This window comes from Ammospiza nelsoni, chromosome 27 (assembly GCF_027579445.1).
Source record: "Ammospiza nelsoni isolate bAmmNel1 chromosome 27, bAmmNel1.pri, whole genome shotgun sequence".
In the NCBI taxonomy this organism is placed as follows: Eukaryota; Metazoa; Chordata; class Aves; order Passeriformes; family Passerellidae; genus Ammospiza; species Ammospiza nelsoni.
Genome location: NC_080659.1, coordinates 2,431,108 through 2,444,958, shown reverse-complemented (window position 1 = coordinate 2,444,958; position 13,851 = coordinate 2,431,108). Strand labels below are relative to the sequence as shown.

At 47.3% G+C, this 13,851-nt stretch overlaps 1 protein-coding gene across 4 annotated transcripts in view; it reads right to left on the bottom strand.

The window, feature by feature from the left end:
• The window catches only part of DOT1L (DOT1 like histone lysine methyltransferase), a 93,145-nt gene that overhangs the window by 13,825 nt on the left and 65,469 nt on the right, over positions 1-13,851 (bottom strand). For all 4 annotated transcript variants that reach the window (XM_059489490.1, XM_059489491.1, XM_059489492.1 and 1 more), the window contains exons 18-25: positions 13,303-13,440; positions 12,334-12,459; positions 10,782-11,263; positions 9,333-9,456; positions 7,951-8,097; positions 6,650-6,776; positions 4,755-5,344; positions 1,042-1,247 (exon numbers count right to left, since the gene is read on the bottom strand). In XM_059489490.1, the coding sequence (XP_059345473.1) occupies positions 1,042-1,247; positions 4,755-5,344; positions 6,650-6,776; positions 7,951-8,097; positions 9,333-9,456; positions 10,782-11,263; positions 12,334-12,459; positions 13,303-13,440 (1,940 nt within the window). The remainder of the gene's footprint in view (positions 1-1,041; positions 1,248-4,754; positions 5,345-6,649; positions 6,777-7,950; positions 8,098-9,332; positions 9,457-10,781; positions 11,264-12,333; positions 12,460-13,302; positions 13,441-13,851) is intronic.

Genomic DNA, 13,851 nt, shown 5'->3' with positions numbered 1-13,851 from the left:
CAGGATTAGTGCATGTTCAGAGAACTTGTTGTTTTGTTTCAAAACAAGAAGTAGAACCACTTTACTGTAGTGGTTATTTTCCACAGAACCATAGGATGGTTTGGGCTGGGAGGGACCTTAAAAGTTCATCCAGTGCCACTCCTGCCATGGCAGGGACACCTTGCACTGTCCCAGGCTGCTCCCAGCCCTGTCCAGCCTGGCCTTGGGCACTGCCAGGGATCCACAGCTGCTCTGGGCACCCTGTGCCAGGGCCCTCCTGGGCTCCTGTCATGCCAAGGCTGAGCCCCCTCCTGATTCCTGATGAATTGAGGGGAGGAGAGGGGCAAACCAGGCAGGTTTGGGGGCTGCCAGCAGCACCTTCCTGGATAAGCAGAGCAAACAGAAATCCCAGAGCTGCCAGAATGGGAAAATGAGCTGGGAAATCCTGGCCCCACTGGTTGAGGGAATAAATCCCAGAATATCTTGAGTTGGAAGGGACCCTCAGGGATCATTGATCCCAGCCCCTGTCCCTGCACAGCCACCCCAACACCCCCACCCTGAGCAGCCCTGGGAGCTCCTGCAGCTCTGGCAGCCTTGGCACCATTCCCTGGGCAGCCTGGGCAGTGCCCAGCAGCCTCGGGGGGCAGAACCTTGCCCTGAGCTCCATGCCAAGGCCTGGCACAGCTGCAGCCCTTGCTGGGCTCCTGTCCCTGTGCCAGAGCAGAGCTCAGCCCCTGCCCCTGTGCCTGCCCTGGGGAGGAGCTGCAGCCCCCGAGGAGCCTCCCCTCAGCCTCCTCCATCTCTCAGTCATTTCTCCAGCAGTTATCTCCAAGGCCAGACCCTGCCAGCTTTGCAAACACAGCGGCAGCAACAGCAGCTTCCCACATTCTACTGCCTGAATACCTCCCCTGTTCACAGCTTCAGCCACATAAGAGGTTTGGCATAATGGGATGGGCCTTTAAGCAAGGAGAACAAAGAGGCTTTAAACACACCCCTGCTGCTGAGAGCAGCGTTATCAGCCCTAAGAGAAACCTTATCCTGAAACTGTGCCTGTGCATTCACCTGCTGCTATTGTGCTCATCCTCAGAGCCCTGCTCGTCATCCGATGTCAGGGGGGAGTAATGGACACCGTTGCTCTGAACGAGGGGCTTCTCTTTTTTCAGCACTGGGGGCTGGTCATTGTCCTGGTAAGGAACAGGAGAGTTCTTCAGGGAGTTTTCAGGAGAGGAAATGGCTGTTATTTCTAAGGGCTGGTTAATGTTATTGACCTGGGTGAAAAGGAAAGAAAGCAGTTACACATGAGAGTATACTTGGAAAGGCATCTTATAAAGATTTTAATGCAGGTTTAACTTGCTCTGGGACATCCAACAGATGCTGGTTTAGCACTGCTGCTGCTGACTTCCACCTCCTCCTTTTTTTAAGGTGAAAGCTTAAATGTAACTTGGAAAAAACAGCTAATTTTCATTCTTTGATTTCATGTTTGACATCAGAAATGACGACCTGGGATAAACCTTTCCTTCTCAAACTCCACTGCAGGATCACATGCACACAACTCTCTAGCTGGCTTCATTAGCAAGAATGCCATATGCTTCTGGCACTCCTCTGCTGTTTAGTCAATCTTAGCTTAAACTATTTTCAAAATATTGAATCTACAGCCTCAAAAATCAACTTCACTGCAAAAACAAGCTCTTTGTCATGAGGGAAGAGATTATTTTTAATTTTAATGCTCTGACAGCAAAGAGCTCTTTGAAGACGTTCTGCTTACACACAAACTGTTCACCAACTTAGTGAAAACAAGAGGCAGGAATTGCTGCAAGGAGCCTTCATGGCAATTCCAGCTCCAGCCTGGGAGCCTGGAGCTTATCTCTTGTGGAATCCTCTGATTCCTTCCCCCTCAGGGAAAGCCCCAGAGCCTTGCCTTGGAGAGATTTACCATAGTCTTACCATAGAGTTTACCCCACCTGGGTGGACAGAAAGCACTTCCCTATGGAATCTTGCCCAACACTGATCCATGCCAGCTCCTTCCCCCACAAGTCTCAACTTCCTTTAGTTTCTTCTTTCTCTGTTTCCTCCTTGGTTGTGGTACCCCTGGTGGCCAGCCCCATCTTCCCTGAAAGCCAAAGTCCTTTGTGCCACCCCTGTGCCTTCCCTACTAAACCTTGTGCACAGAACATTGTCTTTGTTTTTTGTCTCTGGTTCCCCTTCAACACTCTGAAATAAACCTTGCTGGAACTGACCATATGTTATAGATACATATTATAATATTGGCTTTTCACTAATATTAAAATGAATTTTATATGTGTGGTGTTAAAGTAAAATGAATTTTATATGTGTGATGTTATCTTTGTTATAAAGATATAGTTTTTGTTTCTGGTATTAATTAAGCTTAGACACCATAGTTAAATAGCTGATATCAGTGTGCTTGTGTTTAAATGCCTGCTTGGATGGGGTTACATCCAATGAACACAGCATGAGGACACCTGTACAGATCTGCCAGCCATCAGCATCTGCTGTCTGAAAAAGTGTGGACCAAGGCCCAAAAATTGAAAGTGATATAAGAAAAGGAACCAAACTCACAGCCAAGAAACATGCATGCTCTAAAAAGGCAGAGCCAAGGAGGGGCCATGTAAAATAGTTCCTGGAATATGTAAACTAGTTATTGATATGCATATGACTCTATGGATATGCAACAGGCTGGTGTAAGAAAAAGGGTATTTAAGGCTGAGTGCCAAGATGCACCTGGCTGTAAAAACCTTTGCTCCATGGTCCTTGTCTCCCATTGTCCTTTATTAAACCTAAACTTTCACAGCAGAGTGAAGGTGTTTTTCACAGCTGAAAACCCTGCCTTTATTAAACTTCTTAAATTTTCACAGGAGAATGAAGGTGTTTTTCACAGCACACAAAAGGCCCTTCTGCCTCTCTTTGCTGAGCTTGGTGTGTGTGGACTTGCCTGCCTTGCCTAAATGTTCACCCACACAGCTTTTCCACAGGAGATGTTCACTGGGGAACTATAGGAATGTGCCCTCTGTTGACAGAGAGACCAAACTCTCATTTGTCCCCTTAAAAAGGAAAAAAGCCCAGAAATTTCTCTCCTCTATTAGGTAAAAACACATCTCATAGGACTTGGGAGATTTCACCTCAAACTTAAGGATAGCTAAATGGACAGAAGCCAAAAAAGGCCCACCTGAGCAATTTACCAGAAAAAAGAAGAGAACAAAGAAATAATGGCATTTGTGGAGTACTTTACCAAGGGCAAAGTGCCTCTTGCACCTGGCTGGGTTTTAATCTGTAAAGAGTTTTGTTATTTTGCCTTTTATTAAAACCTGTTTGTTTCCAACACTACCATAGAAGCCATCCTGCTGATTTTATGCCTTCTAAAGTACCTGAGCTCTCTTGGGTGTGAAATAAATCTCCAAGAGCTTATGAGACTCGAGGAGACCCACATTTCAGGGAACAGGCAACAGCCACCACCCTCTAAACACTTGTTTTTTCCAACACTATGATGGAAGACATCCCACTGATTTGATGCCTTCTAAGGTAGCTGAGCTATCTTGAATGGTAAACAGATCTCCTAGAGCTTATGAAACTTGAGGAGATATTTCAGGGATATCCCATATTAGAGGGAACAGATAACAGCAACCACCCTCTAAACCAACAATTGTTGTTTCCAGCACTACCACAGAAGCCATCCTACTGATTTTATGCCTTCTAAGGTACCTGAGCTATCTAGGGTGTAAAATAGATCTCCAAGAGCTTATGAGACCTGGCTCAAGGACACCCCTATTTCAAGGAACAGGTAACAGCCACCACCCTCTAAACCAACACTTTTCGTTTCCAACTCTACCACAAATCCTGTTGATTTTATGCCTTCTAAGGTAGCTGAACTATGTTGAATGTTAAACAGATCTCCAAGAGCTTATGAGACCTGGCTCAAGGAGATATTTCAGGGATATCCCATATTTCAGAGAACAGGTAACAGCCACCACCCTCTAAACACTTTTGTTTCCAACACTACCACAAATCTTGTTGAACTTATGCCTTCTAAGGTAGCTGAGCTATATTGAGTGTGAAATAGATCTCCAAAACCTAATGAGACTCGAGGAGACCCATATTTTGGGAACAGGTAACAGCAACCACCCTCTAAACCAACACTACCACAGAAGCCATCCTGTTCATTTTATACCTTCTAAGGTAGCTGAGCTATCTTGGGTCTGAAATAAATCTCCAAGAGCTCATGAGACCTGGCTTGAGAAGACCCCTATTTCAAGGAACAGGTAACAGCAACCACCCTCTAAATCAACACTTTTTCTTTCCAACACTACCACAAATCCTGTTGATTTTATTCCTTCTAAGGTAGCTGAGCTACCTTGATCTCCAAGAGCTGATGAGACTCGAGGAGACCCATTATTTAAGGGAACAGGTAACAACCACCACCCTCTAAACACTTTTTGTTTCCAACCCTACCACAAAAGCCATCCTTGCTGATTTTATGACTTCTAAGGTAGCTGAGATATCTTGATCTCCAAGAGTTCATGAGACTCAAGGAGACCCCTATTTCAGGGAACAGACATCACCCTCTAAACCAACACTTTTTGTTTCCAACACTACCATAAAAGCCTGTTGATTTTATGCCTTCTAAGGAGGCTGAGCTACCTTGATTTTCAAGAGTTTATGAGACTCAAGGACACCCCTATTTCAGGGAACAGGTAACAGCCACCCCCCACACTGCACTCCCCACTCCCAGAGCTGTCCCAGAGCCCATCTGGTGCCCTTACCATGGAGTTGATGTTGAGGGGTGACCCCGAGGGCTGTGTGAAGAGCCCGGCCAGCGAGGGCAGCGCTTTGCGTTTCGGGGAGACAGCGCCGTTGCCGCTGGCACTGCCCGGGTTCGATCTCTTCCGCCGGCCCCGCTTCTTCCCGTCCTGCCCGTGGGCCTGGCAGCTGCCTGCCACGGGGCTGTGCTTGCTGCAAGGGGATTGTTTTACATGTCCTGTATTAGGAGAGATTGTAAAGATGATTCTCCTCTTGGCCTCGTTCTCGGCATCTGAAAAGGCTGCATCACACTGCGGGTCCCCCTTTGTTGCTTCGGCAAAGATCTTCTGAGCCTCTGCACTCTGCAGTCCCCCTGCCAGGCTCTGGGCCGGGCCACCTAAGCGGGGGCTCGAGTGCTGCTGAGCAGGGGAGTTCTGCCCAGAGTTCCTCATCATTAGCAAAGGATGTTGTGGAGTGGAACTCCGAGACCCTACAGAGTTAAAGAGACTCCCAGAGTCGTCCAGAGCTGCCTGATCAACACTATGGTTAAGATGGGCTGGGCTGTTTGTAAGATTTCCATTGACTGCCACGGAGCCAGAAGAGTAAGAAAAACCTGTTGAGAGGGAAAGTATAGATCATTGCTGGGGCTGAGCAAGAGAAGTCACTGAGAACAGGGCTGGGAGGGCCAGGAGGGATTCCAGCTCTGCCTGGAGGACAGCCAGTGGCCCTGGATTCCATGGAAAACACAGGGCTGCTTTTCCACATGGCTCTCTGGGTGCTGAGGTGCCAGCTGGGGGTTAGGGACTTCCACTGCTCTCTTGCCAGTTCAGGAAAATTCACCTGCTATATGGAGGTACCCACAGAACACGTGCTCCTCCAAGTTTTATATGGAATTCAAGTTACAGCTTTATTTGAACTATTACACCTCTTTAATCAGGGCTCCTCTACTCTCAACTCCTTCCTTTCATCAAGGAAATGGATGGCCAGACTGAGTCCTTCCCTTCCCCAAAAAGAGAAGGACTTTGCCATCCACACAGCCCACCTCCTCCAAATTCAGCAAAAGCCTGGGACTTAGGGAGTGACAGGGGACCTTCAAGGACATAGTGGCAGAAAAATCCCACAAGGGAGGAATCTTGTGACAGGAATTCAGAATTTGTCACAGGGTATCATAAATGGGTTTAGGGTTCTAGGATGGCCTGGGCTCTCTAAATGAAAAGGGCAGAAGGGAACAACATGGTTTACAACAAGGTTTTTTAAATACTTCATTTGCTTTATAGATAAAAGCAGCCAAGCCCTTTGCAAAACAAATACTGAAACAACCCAAGCCCCTCAGGATGGTAAACACTGAGAACAAAAGCACTCTTTGGTGAGGGATCAACTGTAGAACCTACTTTTCCTGGCCCACAACATTCCCAGGGTAGCTAAAGACCATGATTTCCATGGATGAGGGAGTCAGAAGCAATGTCTGCACCTAAAGGGATCCCCATCCTCTCCCATTTGAGCTTCTCCCACCCAGGTTGTTGTGCCTTTACAGCTGCTCACGAGGCACCTCCATAACCTCATTCTGCTATTTAAAGACCGTGTAAAATAAAACTTTTAGAGCCAGATCAGCTCAGGACACAGCTGTGTCACCAGCTGCAGACACTCTGCAGGTTTGCCATACTATAAATCAGTGGGAATCTTTGGATCCCCACAGAACTCACAGAAGCAATTATTTATTTACAGGTAAAGGCACATCAATCCAACCCTTTATGCCAGATGCACATCAGAGCATCATCCATGACTTTCTGGTCCCACCCAGAGCTATCCAGCACTCCAGGGCCTGCAGCACCTGGCAAGAAGTGCTTGGGAAACTCATCTAGGTGTGTTTGGGTGCTGCCCCAAGGCAGGAGCAGCTGAGCACAGGTGAGGCTGTTACCTGAGGTAGCCAAAGCCAGAGGCTTGTTTCCAGCAGCATTGCTTATGCCATTATGAGAACTAGCACCAATCTGCTTTTCAAGTGTTGATGAGTCTCTGCTCTGGTGAACTGGGCTGGGTGTGCTTCTCTGGGGAGAGAAAAGGGCATTTCAGGAAACAGCAGCAGAAATCTCCAAATTCACATGCATTAGTACATCTGCCTGGGAAGGGGCCCTGCTTCCTGTGTGCCCCAGATTCAGCTTGTTTTGAGAAAAGAATGGATCAGCAGGTTATAGCCCCAAATGAGTGATTAATTAAGCTGCAGTAGTATCTCACACAGAGCAGGCACCATGCAGAGAGGGAGGCTCCTCATCACAGGATATTCACACTCAGGAGAGCTCTGCAGGAGCAGGAATGGCTCAGCAGCAGCACAGAGGGCACTGTGGTTGTATCATATCCTCAGTCCTGTGCTCACAAAGCTTCCAAAACAACCCCAAAGGGAACATGAAGTGCATCAGGCCATGTTCTCTGGGACATTCTCTGAGGAAACACCTGTGAAATGGCAGCCTGGGAGGTGACAAACAGGGAGGTGCCACCCAGGGCTGGCGCTGCCCTAGGGACACCCAGAGCTGAGCAGGCTCTGGTTCTGCTAAAGCCAGAAGTCTTCAGCTGGAAAAATGCAATGGGTTCAATACTGTGAACCAGCTCCAGCTTTCCCAAAATGGGAGAGAAAGACAAGTCATGGATGGATTCTAACTCAGAGCTCTCAGCAAAAGCAGCAAATGCTTCTCAGCTCTCTGCTGCAGCACTTCTGTGACAAATGGTGTGAGAAACTGGACCAGGCCTTTTTGAACTCCTCCTCCACTCAGAGAGGCAGGGACTTGTCACATCTCCAAAAGAGATGACCCCAGAGGCTTTCTGCTACAGAGCAGTGAGGGATGCCAGCCCCAAGGGGCTGTTCAAGCTCACCCTGCACATGTGAGGAGAATAGGCAGCTTTGAGGTGACTGAGACAGAATTCTCCCTCATATTACTGCAGAAAGCAGGGCTAAGAACTAATTGACACATGCAATTCTCTGCCACAAACTCTCAGGCTTTTCACCCAGACACACACTCCAGACCAGGCTCTCCTGAGGTATTTAATTTACTCTCCTTTCTGGCTGAACCTCCCTCCACCCCACAGAGAAAAGAGAGGAAAAATCCACAGGATCCAAGAGGATCATCCCCCAGCAGCCACCCTGAGGAGGATCCTGGGGCACAGCACCCCATTCCTACCCCTGGGATTTTATTTAGGGATGGAAAGTGTTGACAATCCCTTACTCACCACCTTCTCAACACGGCTAGGTAGGACTACGCTGGCCAGAGGGATACTAACAGGGAGTTTATTGGGCTGCACTGTGCTCAGAGGAATACTGATAGGGAGGCTGGTGATAGTTTCTCCATTACTCACAGAGCTTCTCTCTCTCAAAACCTGTAAAAATCAAAAGAGAAAGCAAAGTTCTTACACAGGATATTGAAAAGGTTTTTTAAGGTAATGATAACCTGCTTGTTTCTTTGTGTGTGTCATTCCCCCATTCCTTTTTTTTTAAGGAATTTTTTAAGGAATGACTACATGAGACAGGGAGCATCACCAGGCTCCTGGGACAGCACCATCCCACAGCACAGAAATTTACCCATTTTAATGGGTAAATTAAGGCCACTGCTGGCCCCCAGCATCAGGAAAAGGCAGCCCTAGGCAAGCTCATTTTCCTTGTGTTTTGTTGGAGCTCTGTGAAAAGCACTCAGATGTCAGATTTTGTATCTTGAGGCCCTCTGTAGCAGCCAGATGCATTTCCATGGCAACCTGCTACTGCAGGGCACCTGCTGCTCTGTGAGCCCCAATGTGCTCCATGGCTGCACCAATTACATGGACCATATTTTTTACTCTTTATTTTTATAACTGTGCAAGAGCCTCCTTTCCCAGTTCGAGACACGTGCCAGATCAAACAGCATTCCCACTGCACTACTGGTGCTCAGAAAACAGCACATCTTTCTCTCTCTCTCTCTGACCAGCTCTGATTTATTGCATCACACCCACTGGATTTTGTATCATTTCCCATTCCAAGCTGGCCACAGAAAGCAGAATTCCTGCATTTTCCAGCTTGGCCAACCCTGCATTTTCCAGGCCATTCCTGCATTTTCCAGCCTGGCCATTCCTGCATTTTCCAGTCTGGCCATTCCTGCATTTTCCAGCCTGGCCAACCCTGAATTTTCCAGCTTGGCCAACCCTGCATTTTCCATGCCATTCCTGCATTTCCCAGCCTGGCCATTCCTGCAATTTCCAAGCCATTCCTGCATCTTCCAGCCTGGTCAGCCCTGCATTTCCCAGCCTGGTCAACCCTGCATTTTCCAGCCTGGCTACCCTGCATTTTCCAGACCATTCCTGCATTTTCCAGTCTGGCAACTCTGCATTTCCAGGCCATTCCTGCATTTTCCAGTGTGGCCAACCCTGCATTTTCCAGGCCATTCTTGCATCTTCCAGCCAGGCCATTCCTGCATTTTCCAGCCTGGCCATTCCAGCATTTTCCAGGCCATTCCTGCATTTTCTAGCTTGGCCAACCCTGCATTTTCCAGGCCATTCCTGCATCTTCCAGTGTGGCCAACCCTGCATTTTCCAGGCCATTCCTGCATTTCCCAGCCTGCCCTGAGCAGCTGCACACCCTTTACCTTCTCTCCTGCACTGGGTAAGGCCGCGGGGGAGGAGGGCCGAGTTTCCTGAGGACTCAGCTTGATGCCATTTGCAATTCCAGGGCTTGGGTATGTAAGGCCATTCTCTTTGACATGCTCAGCTCTGCAAGAGAAATGTACAATTGTCAGGATGCAAAAACCGGTGACAAGAAATACCACACTCAATTCCTGTCCCACCCTATTTACCCCGTTAGCTCTCATCGCTTGTTTTCATGAAATAAAACTTTTTAAAACAGATTAACTTCTAATTTGAAAAACATCTTTTCCCAATGTTAGTATCAGTGCTACTAACACTACCTGTTGCAGTAAGGTAGGAAAATTATAAAGAAAGGCCTGCTTTCCTGGAATCAGTGGCAAAGTTGGCACTTTGCAAGTTCCCATGTGAAAGCAATCCTGGTGTGAGCAGTTTGTTAACAAAACAGTCTATTCCTGAGTGAGAAACAACCAGCACCAGTATAAATTGTTTTTAGATAGAAAAATGAAAACTATCTCTCACAAACAACTTTCCCTGCACGTACACACCACGGTTTGAATGAGCAATTAATGCAGGGTAACAACTTGTTACTAAAATTAATTGGCAAGAAAACTACTGACCAATTGGAGTCACACATGAGGTCTGTATAAAAATGTATAAAGCTGTATAAAAATGAATTATGTGAATAAATAGGTGTAAGAGCCTAAATGAGGGATGTGGGACTCCAGGCAGCTCCCCAAAATGCAGTTTATTCTATCTAAGATGTTTACAGCAGTCCAGGGTGGTGGGTGACAGAGCTGTGCCTACAGCTGTCAGCTCCAGCTGCAGGCAGGCCTGGAGACCCTTTGGTTTTGGTTACATTGCATGACATACTTTTCTTTTGGTTAAATTGCATTATAGACTTTTCTTTGCTGAGCATCTTCATACAGTAGAACCAATCTATACATTAACTATTACCTATGGCCTATCATAACTACTATAATTACCATATTCATGTTAGTGTTCTCCTATCACTAAAAGTTAGTGCATTACAGTTTAAGGTAGAAGTTGCTTTTCAGTTGTCTTGCAGTAGAAAATTTTGAGACCTTTTTTCTACTTACAACTTTGCTGACTTGTTTGCCTGTGCTGTCTTTCTGCTTGGTAAAAACATCTTCTTGTTTGGGGTGGGTTTATCCTTTGCTCTAGGCCATAAAACTTCCTTCTAACTAACATACCCTTTGCCTCCTTGGTTATCCAGTAAGACTGCCTCAGCAATTCTTTTCTTTTCTTGTATATCAAAACTTGCTTCCATCTCTATCCCTTCATCAGACTCTACGTTTAAAAATCTTTCTGCTAAGCACACATATCTGTGAGACTTTCTTGTCAAACTTTCATCCTTCCCAACAAATGAGGGGCTTTTTCCAGCATGAAGAAAATGGAATCCATGTGATTTATTCTGCTATGAGCCCTCTCACCTCTGGATCTCATTAGCTGTGGCTTTTCCATTGACTCCGTGGTCCTGATTCAAGTGTCTGCGCAGGGCGATTTTAGCAGGGGAGAACCTGGTGTAATCAGGGAGGGCCAGGCTGGTCACCTTGTCTGCCTTCTGCCTGCTGCTGTGGTTGGGGGTGCAGGGCACAATGTCTTGGTCCAGGTGGGAGTTGGGGTACTGGGGGGTGTTCTGCTTGGACGAGGGCCGGCTGAAGGCATGCTGCAGCTCGTAGGGGGTGGCGTGGCCGTTCATGGACAGCTCGGGGCTCATGCCATTCATGTGGGGCATGGGGAACTTGGAGCACTCCAGTTCCAGCTGGAACCTGCCCTGCTCAGCCTCAGGGTCACGGCTCAGGTGGCTTTTGCTGTGCAGCTGCACTGGCAGGGGCTCCTCTGAGGGGGTGTAGGACTTGAGCTGCAGCAGCTCCTGCTGCCGCTGACTCTTCTCGAGTTCCACAATGCTGATCTTTAAATGAAGAGGAAAACAAAAATTAAAGACTACACTTAATAATTCTATTGTTAAGTGTATAAATTCTGTTATTCTATTATTAAGTGTATAATCATATTATTAATAATAACTAATAATAATGATTCTATTATATACTTTTCTTTGCTTAGCATCTAAATACAGTAGAACCAATCTATACCAACCTATATTAAGTGTATGAATTTTATCATTCTATCAAAACTCCACATTATGGAGTTTTGCTTCTAAATTCTTTTAAGTAAAGTGTCTCTGCCTCTGGGAATAATGCAGAACAAGGGACCTCAATATTTGAGAGAAAATTTCTGCTCTGAGCTTAAGACCAAAAGGCCCAGGTGAGGGGAGTGGTTCAGAGACCCTGAGAAAGAATATTTGAGATCTTAAAACCAAAAGGAAAATATCTCAAACTTACAGAGGGAATGTGGAGTATCTCAGTACTGCACAGTCACTCATGCCAAGGCATCCAGCAAAAGGCTGGAAAAGCTCTGGAGCCAATCTCACAGGGAAAGAAAAACTCTTCACACAGAGGAGTTTAATTTCTTGTCACTATGAGAAATCTCACTCAGGGGGAAATGATTCCCACCCTACCCCAGGAAGTGTCCAAGGCCAGGTTGGATGGGGCTTGGAGTAACCTGGAATGGTGGAAGCTGTCCCTGCCCATGGCAGGGGTGGAATGAGATGAGCTTTAAGGTCTCTTCCAGGCCAAACCAGTCTGGGACCCTATGATTCCTGAATTGAGACATCAGAGCACACACAAAAATCATCAGCTTGTGATTTTTAATTCTATGTAATGATAAACCATGATTCCTCCTTCCACAGCATCACCAAGGAATCAGGTCATGGTATCTACTGCTTTTACAAGTTATCCACATGTTTATTTACTAAAATCCTCTAATAGAAAGCTCAGTCTCTGGGGGAATAAAAAAAAGAATAAATATAAAAAGCAGCACCTGACTCATCTTTTCCCATCACATTTAGTATAACACCCATAACTGGCCCATTGTCCAAGAGCTACCCCAAACTGGTGACTGTGTTTGTTTCTTGCTCTCTACCTGTAGCTCCAAACAGTGCTTTTGCTTCTCAGAAATCTGATTCTTCAAGGCCTGCTTCTCTTTCAGCAAGTTCTCCAGTGACAGCGTTGACCAATCCAGCTTCAGTTCCTCACAGCGAGCCTTCAGCTGCAGGGACACACAGGGACAGGGACAAAGAGGTCACAACAGGGACAAACAGCTCAGAACAGAGCTCTCACCCTGCACACCTGGCTCCCAGCTGAAAGCAGGAACTTTGCACTGAATGTACAAAAACCCCTTAAATCCACTGAGTCCTCCCAGTTTCATGCTAGGGAGTGTGGTGGCACTTTCTAAAACAGTGTTATCACCCACCCTCAGTGCTTCCACATCCAGATATTCCCTTCATCTACCTCCTGAAGAGGCTTAGCCTGGAGAAAAGGAGGCTCGGGGGGGACTCTGTGGCTCTGCACAACTCCTGACAGGAGGGGAAGCCCAGGAGTCGGGCTCTGCTCCAGGGAACAGGAGCAGAGGGAACAGCCTCAAGTTGTGCCAGAGGAAGTTTAGATGGGTAAAATTTCCTCACTGAAGGGTGGTCAGGCATTGGCACAGGTTGCCAGGGCAGTGGTGGAGTCCCCACCCCTGGCAGTGTTCAAGCAAGTGGCTGTGACATTTGAGGACTTGGTGTCTTGGTGTTCCTTGATGGTTGGACTCCAAGACCTTACAGGTCTTCTCCCACATTACCAGTTCCATGATTCTTTAAGTTTGAGTTACCACATGAGCACCACAGAGCAAGCCCTGCACAACTCCCTGCCCAGCCAGACCCAGACCCAGTGACATTCAGAGCTGTTTGGGGACACAGCTGAGCCAACTGCCAGTTCAGGATCTGCTATGGGGTCAATCAAAGGTAAAAAAAGACTCCTGCAGGTTTCCCCCCATCATCCCTGAGTAGCTGGGTGATGTTTCACTCCCAGCTTGTGCCCTCAGCCCAAGGGCAGCATCCCCTGGACCCACCAGCTGCAAGCTCTGGTTCCTGAGTTCACTGTTGTCCTTCTCCAGCTGTTTTGTCTGTTCTTTCAGCTGCTGGTTGTGAGCAGAGATTTCCTTCTGAGCCTGGATCAGGTCGTTGTACGTCAGAGCTTTAACTCCCAGCTAAAAGGTGAAGGGTGAGATCAGTCAAAGGGGTCCTGACACCATCATTCCTGGGGTTCTGACACCCTCATTCCTGGGGTCCTGACACCCTCATTCCTGGGGTGCTAACACCCTCATTCCTGGGGTCCTGACACCATCATTCCTGGGGTCCTGACGCCATCATTCCTGGGGTGCTAACACCCTCATTCCTGGTGATTGTCCCATTCCCAAGTGACACTGAGGAGATCTGCAGAAATCTGCAGCTCTCAGAACCTCCCCCAGCATTCCACAAGGCACTTGGTGGCTGCTGAGGGATAACAAGGAGGGACACAAGGACCTTGGAGCTGCTCTTCCACCCCTTCAACTGCAAAACTGGCATTTAGGCTTTGCCAGCCAACAGAACTGTCTGTGGACAGTTCCCACATTTCCCTC